At 36.3% G+C, this 7,596-nt stretch overlaps 1 protein-coding gene across 2 annotated transcripts; it reads left to right on the top strand.

Annotated features, from left to right (window-relative positions):
• The first annotated feature begins 1,209 nt into the window (after positions 1-1,209).
• Positions 1,210-6,759, top strand: LOC103142318 (fucolectin-1-like). 2 transcript variants are annotated; one of them, XM_016675452.1, is made up of 7 exons: positions 1,210-1,320; positions 1,682-1,992; positions 2,090-2,235; positions 2,929-2,962; positions 3,326-3,635; positions 4,794-4,939; positions 5,332-6,759. In XM_016675452.1, exons 4-7 carry the CDS (start codon positions 2,929-2,931, stop codon positions 5,679-5,681), a joined length of 840 nt encoding a protein of 279 aa, XP_016530938.1. In that variant the 5' UTR covers positions 1,210-1,320; positions 1,682-1,992; positions 2,090-2,235; the 3' UTR covers positions 5,682-6,759. The 2 variants fall into 2 exon arrangements, with proteins under 2 accessions (XP_016530938.1, XP_016530968.1); XM_016675482.1 differs by lacking the exons at positions 1,210-1,320; positions 1,682-1,992 and having other exon boundaries at positions 2,042-2,235.
• Positions 6,760-7,596: the final 837 nt, after the last annotated feature.

The raw sequence follows: 7,596 nt of genomic DNA, 5'->3' as shown, positions 1-7,596 counted from the left end.
TGTTCACGCAGAGTTTACGTACAGCGGCTCTATGTCCCTCCTGTACTGTCAGATCGATAGCCTTCAGATTAAAAGAGGCATCTTTTCCTTCGTGTGGTTTCCATGATGAGGGGGTGTGAGTTTGAAAACATTTCTCCGACGTGCCTGCTGCTAGCATCTGCTTGTCCTAAATGAAAATTAGCGCTTTCTTCTTTGATTTCAAATTCTGACTTCCAATGATTGACTTATTGCTAAAGAGCCCCCTGGTGGTTGAAGAAAAATCCACAGAAAATCTGCACTGGACTATAAGCCGCTTGATTCAAAGGGTAGGGAAAAAGTAGCGGCTTGTAGTCCGAAAATACGGTAATCGTAAGTGAACTTGAAGTATACGCATGACTAGTCTGACTTAAAGTATGCTTTTACTAAAATTTAACATACTTAGTATATTTATTTTTCACCAGGGTCTGTGGAGTCTGTTGTTGATTTTGACACACTGATGGTACAAATCAGTATTTCAAAAAATGTAAAATGAACACCACAGTTTCAATAAAAGATAAAGTATCTCTAACCTTCATTCTTTGATAGAGCTTCTCCAACCTCTGTTCACAACAGAGGTTTGCACTAGACTTTTACCTTTGTCTGATATTTTTACTGACGAGGTCAAACAATTCAATAATATTTTAATTTAACCCGTTAGTTTTTAAAATAATAACAGTGAAATAGTGACTACCGAAAAACCAGGATTGCATCAAAACTGGCAGAGCAGGGAGCAGATGGTGTTTGGGTTGTGACTAAGTTTTTTCAGGGACCTACAATTATATTTACATTTATAAATTTTTTGATAAATTAATATTTAATGTAAAGGCTAAAAGAAGCTTCTGGATGAACAAGTGATTAGTTTGTATGATCAAAAGGACAAAATTACATTTTAGAGATGGCATCATCATGTTTCATATTTTACAACACAATTACACCAGAGTTATGTGAGATCTACTACCACAGCAATGCAAATAATAAATAAAGAAAAACAGATGTAATTTTGAACCAGAAGTGTAAAATAACAGTGTATTTTCAAAACCTCCATTGTGAAGGAAGAGAAATGTATTCAAATTCAGGTGGAAACATGAAACTGGATCTTATCTACATGAGCTTAGAGAGACAAACCCCCTAATAGAGGAGAGAAGCTACATCAACCCAAACTGACTCTTATTTAGCTTATTAGTAGAGGAGGAGGCATCAGGGAACATCCTGTGGTCTGAACACAGTTGAGTGAAGAAAAACTAATTTTAGTGTGTTTGTTCTCAAAGATGCTGTGGATTCTGTTCTTCGTCTGTCTGAGTGGTAAGCTGCTCATTTACTTTATAGTTTTGATGTTACAAATATGAAAATGGCTCTAAGAGTTCAGTGTTAATAACTTCCTACTTTAGTACACAGCAAAATTAAATCATACTTCATAAAATGGGTTCAATTTTAGGGCTGGAAGCTGAAGTTTATGCATATTAATGATTGTATTAAAGATGAAAGTGGCTCTGACTACCGACAAAGTGAACTACAAAAAACTGGATGTTTCCCATTTTTCTTTGCTATGATCCATTTAATGTTTATTTGTTAAATGAATGTATTGTGGATATGTTAGAAGACAAATAATTCAAAATCATGTGAAGATCAACACTTTGAAGTTAAATTCTCTGTAATTTGAAAGCTTCACCCACAGAAAACTGCAACACACCAAACATACAGCTGACGGACAAGAGAGCATATCAGTCTACAACCTATGATGAAGGAACACCATACACTGCTGACAGAGCTTTTTATTAATCAACTTGTTCTCACACCAACCAGCAGACTAACCCCTGGTGGTCTGTAGACCTGCATGGTGTTTACAACATTACCTGTATCTGTCAGTAATTTGGACTATGGAACTAAATCTACAAACATTTCAGGTGCCAAGATCTACATCGAGAACTCTCGTCACGTCTTTATCTTCTTGGCAACCTGCACATGGAGATTAATGTGAAGTTACATTTTGTTTTCAGTTTTTATCTCATTGCTGTTGAAGAATTGTCTTTGCTATGTCAGTGGTATGTTTAATTTTCTCTCTCTTATCCAGGGTCCAAAACATCACAGCTTTCCTATCAAACCAGATCAATGTCTATGAGTTTCCTTCATCAATGTCGAGGCGATACGTCACTGTGATCAGACCAGAAAATACATTTATGGTTCTCTGTGACGTGAAAATCACTGGAACAAAAATGGGTATGTGATCCATGTTCATCAACTCTCACCATGAAAAGATACATAACTAAATTTATCATCATTTCAGTTTCCAGGGAAACTGACTAGCCTTTAATGCAAATATACTGCACTACCATGAGATTTGAATATCTTGCTGCAACACAGCAGCTTATTGTTTTCTCAGATATTCACATTGTGGGCTGCATGTCTGTCATATTCAGAAATGTAGCAGATGCGTTTTAGAGAAAGTTTTATTTGCACAACTGGGGGACAACACTTTCCTCTAACCAGGCCAATTGAAGGCAGAACAGTGAGTTGTCATCACAAAACCAAATGGATTAGTGTACATAAGTCCATCAAATGAACTACAGCCAAAAACATTTTAGAGTGTATGTGAGATCTGTTCTCACACCAATGCAAATAATATACAAAGAAAAGTATAATTTTGAACCATTTGCATAAAACACAGTGGAGAAATTGCAAACCGCCCACTGTGAAGGACGCTGAACATATTAAAATCCAGGTGGAAGCATGAAGCTGGATTTTTATTTACATGCTTTTGAAGAGAGAAACATTGTGACAAGAGGAGTGAAGTTATATCAACCCAAACTGAATTTATTTGTAAAGGAAGAGGCAGCAGGGAACAGCCTCTGTTCTGAATATATAGTCAACTTTAGTTAAGAAAAACTAATTTTAGTGTGTTTGTCCTCAAAGATGCTGTGGATTCTGTTCTTCGTCTGTCTGAGTGGTAAGCTGCTCATTTACTTCATAATCTGACGTGACAAATATTAAAACAGCTCTAAGAGTTCAATGTTAATGACTTCCTACTTTCGTACACAGCAAAATTAAATCATACGTCATAAAATGGGTTTAAGTTTAGTGTTGGAAGCTGAAGTTTATACATATTAATGATTGTATTAAAGATGAAAGTGACTCTGACTACCAACAACGTGAACTAATTAGGTCTATTGTGTATTTTGTTTTGATCCATTTAATGTTTAACTATTCATGTCAAGAATTTATTGTGGATATGTTAGAAGACAAATAAGCCATAAAATGATTGTCATGTGAAGATCAACACTCTGAAGCTAAATGCTCTGTGATTTGAAAGTTTCAGCCACAGAAAACTCCAACAAACCAAACATACAGCTGATGGACAAGAGAGCATATCAGTCTACAACCTATACAGGCATTGATGAAATACATTATACTGCTGACAGAGCCTTGGATGGGAATCAATCAACTTGTTCTCACACCAACCAGCAGATTGACCCCTGGTGGTCTGTAGACCTGCAGGATGTTTACAACATTTCCTGTATCTCTATCTACAACGTTCATCAGGATAATAAGGTGACTAACATATCAGGTGCCAAGATCTACATCGGGAACTCTCGTCAGAACAACGGCATCAACAACAAGCTGTAAGTCTCATGTTACCTTAAATTGATTATTTCATATTTTCAGGCTTTCACATCTGTATCATCTACTGCAATCAATCATTCACATTAGCTTTCTCAGGGGCTTTGCATTCACACTATTGAGTTCCACTTTTCTGGTTGCTCCATAAATTTCGCCGAGCTTCTTCTCCTGCATACTTTGTGATATTTTCACCATTCAACGTTTATGCTGTTCAGGTTGCTCTCCTAATGCCGACTGTATCTCTTGGTATTCTTAACCTCCGTACTTTTTATAATATTCAGCTTTTTATGAATTTTTCACCCCGTGGGGGAAACAGCTCCATCGTGTGGCAGAATTGTTAATTACAATGTAAAATGTCTGTTGTGCTTTACAGTGGATGTTTCAGGTCCTGCCTATGAATTTCAATCAATCATTCAGTTTCAGGGCTGTCATGGAGGACACAAGGCAGCGGCCATTTTGAAGTTAGGCAGTTTAACAGCTTTTATGCTGTTTAACACCAGGGAATAATTTAAGCTTTTGACATTGCTTTTTTCATACTGCATGTGGCATATCTTTTGTAGTGCTAAACGATGCATCCAGACAAATGTTATTATCAGTCAGGAACCATAAAAGGTATGAATTTTATTCACCCGCCATTTTTATCAGAAGGAATTGGAGAATGTTTCTGTCCTTTTCAAATTTTAGGTTTTACATGAGTTTTCTTTTTTACATTGCATGGAATAGACTGTAACCCAGACGCTAATCCCAGATGCTATCATTAGTATGTTAGCTAGTTGTAGCTTTTTAGCTAATTTTGACTTCTACATGGGTTTTTCACACTCATGGACTATTTCTTATCTTTCTGCAAGTCTTCAGCAGTTGGCTTCAAATGCTTTTGCCATTTTTACCAAAAGCATTTAGCATTGAGGATTCACACTTGCATTTTCATAAGAAATGCCACTTTCTAGTTGACCTTCAAAACACATATTTGGTAACTGCAGGACTTTCAATATATACCACAGTGTTTAAACATTGGGCACCAAAGTTCACATCTTTATCTTCTTGGAAATCTGCAGACACTGGGATAAATGTGAATTTAAATGTAATTCCCAGTTTTTTTCTCATTGCTGTTGCAGAATTGTCTTTGTCATGTTAATGTTAATTTTCTCTCTCTTATCTAGGGTTCAAAACATCACAGCTTTCCTAGCAAACCAGATCAATGTCTTTGAGTTTCCTTCATCAGTGTCGGGGCGATACGTCACTGTGATCAGACCAGGAAATACATTTATGGTTCTCTGTGACGTGAAAATCACTGGAACAAAAATGGGTATGTGATCTTGTTTATCAGTACTCACCATGGAAAGATAAATAAAATACTTCTTTGTTTCAGCTTTTAGGGAAACTGACTAATTAATTAATGCTTTGCTACCAAAACATTTGAATATCCTGCTGCAACACAGCAGCTTATTGTTTTCTCAGATATTCACATGTCTGTAATATTCAGAAATGTAGGAAATGAATGTTAGATAAAGTTTCATCTGTCTGACTGGAGAAAACACTTTCCTCTAACCAGGCTGAGATATTTTCTTCCTTTTCTTGATACTTCACAGGGTTTACTTCACCCTTAAAATAAATTGTTTTATGTAGTAAAATGAAGTGTTTACATTCCAACACTTTATTTTAAATTGAGTTCTTTTCTGTTTGTTTCTTATTTTTAAGCTTCTCCTTTTCTACTGATTGACCAAAACAAGACCTGGGAAGAAGCTCTGAACTACTGCAGAGATAACCACGGAGGACTGGCCTCCATCTTGGATGAACAGATTCAGACCTTTGCTGAGCTGGAGGCTGAGAAAGCCAGCAGTCCCTTCATGTGGATCGGACTTCACTACGTCTGCCGCCAGCAGTTCTGGTTCTGGGTTGATGAAAATGCTGTAGAGTCTAAGCGCTGCAGTCAGAATGTCCCAAAAGAAAACTGTGACATGAGTGGAGCCATGGAAACACAGGGAGATCATCGCTGGTTCAGTAAGTCTGATGATGAAGAGTTTAATTTCATCTGTTGGGTTCAGTAGAATCTGGGTCTTCTGCAATTATTTTAGTATTTCTTTGTTGTCATAAAAACAGCTCTTTTTCATTGTTGTAAGTAATATGACACTTTTCGACTATTTTTCTCTATACTGTTGCAATAACTACTCTGAAGGTTTTATTCTACACCTTTGAATCATATACATCCCTCTGGAACCTGGGTGTTGGTTTCTGAAATTTTGAGTTTTAATTATTTTTTGCTTTCTATTAAACATAAAATAACTTGTAAGGAATTGATTTTGTGACCCTTGATATTGAGTAACATTTTCTTTATGCCAAACCAGTTTAATAAATGTCATACAAAGCAAATATATTGTTCCATGACCACTATTGAGTTTAACTATATTTTATGTTCAAAGTGTCTGGAGATTCAGCTCGTATCTGATCAGTTCTAGAAGATGAAATGTTTTTTTTTTTTGTTTTTTTTTTTTGACAAAATACTTTTTAAATTCTGATGAGTTTTTATTTCAGTCTCACATAGGAGAGTTTTCTATGCTTTGAGTATCTTGGCTTCAGTACCAGTCAGTTTTTATCTATAATCTTTAGGTGTCTTTTGGGATCCACTGTATGTTTACTTGCTAATCTAATTAGAGCAAAAACAGGGTTAAATGACAATAGCACACTAATTTTCCTTTATAAAAAAGCATGCCAACATGAAAACTCGAAAATTAATAAAGTAACACATAATCTCGGCTCAGTAGCTTTTAAGCTAAAAGTGTATAAATTGTCTTATTAAACAACCCCAGGGATTTATAATATAAACTTTATGAGGATTACATCTAAACAAATGAGACTTCTTGTCTGCTTGCTCATTATTAATGCAACTATTGTTGACCTACATTCAATACTTTAACGCTTTCTCCAGGTGTGTCTCATCCCCTTGATTACCCCGTGTGTATTTAAAACCACCTGTTGTCCTCATCTCTGGTCGGATCCTTGTCATGTGTTGCCTGTTTCCCCATGCCGTCAGATGTTCCTCGTGTTGTTCTCTGTTGCTCTGTTTTCCAGATATTTTCATTAAGTTCATCATTTTCACCACCTTACCTGGGTCTGCCTGCGTCCTGTTTCTCACCTCACCAAACCACATCATAAATCATGACAGGCAGGGTTGGGGGAGAGACGCTTGTGTGTATATATAAATATATATTATGTGTGTGTGTGTATATATATAAATATATATATGTATGTCAGTATATGTGACACATGTCAATTGTTTGTAAATGTTTACTCCTAAGACTTTTGTTTTTCCAACATGTTTGTTTTTCAGGTAATAGACATAGCCCCCAAAACTTCACTGAATTTATATATTCCAGTTATCCAAAGTTCACACAAGCAGGCGGTTTTGAGTTAATGAGGGCTTGGGGCAGCACCAGGACTCGACAGCTGTCAGTTCTGCCATGCCCAAACTCAATATCTTAAAGATTCTGCTTCGCTTATTTACTCTGCCACATTATACATCCGCCCTGTTCAGTGTAACCTCAGCATTGAACAGGTATTGTATGATTTCTCCACTTTCTTATGACTTTGTTATAACTTTGCTATAAATCCAGTGGACCTGTCTTGTTGCTGTTTCAGTTGTTGGTGCTGTTGTGTATGCTTTGCATATTCATTTGATAATTTTTCTGAATCCTATAGATGGACTTACAGAAAAGTAAAGCTAAGTTTAATTTCTTTGTACTTACAGGAAACAATTAGCAGACCATCTGACCTGGGACCATTAACTCCATGGCTATTTTGTGGAGAGGAATTTCCATTGTCCCAGCTCAGAGACCACAATAGGACCTGTAAAAGGTTCTTAAAGTTGTCCTACAGGGGATTTATCTACATCAGCAAAATATTTTTGTTTACTCAACAATTCTTAATAATTATCCACTGTGGCCACATGTTGCTTTCACAATTGTT

The sequence above is a fragment of the Poecilia formosa genome, unplaced genomic scaffold (genome assembly GCF_000485575.1).
Source record: "Poecilia formosa unplaced genomic scaffold, Poecilia_formosa-5.1.2 Scaffold0, whole genome shotgun sequence".
Lineage (NCBI taxonomy): Eukaryota > Metazoa > Chordata > Actinopteri > Cyprinodontiformes > Poeciliidae > Poecilia > Poecilia formosa.
This window is presented reverse-complemented; position numbering and strand designations above follow the sequence as displayed.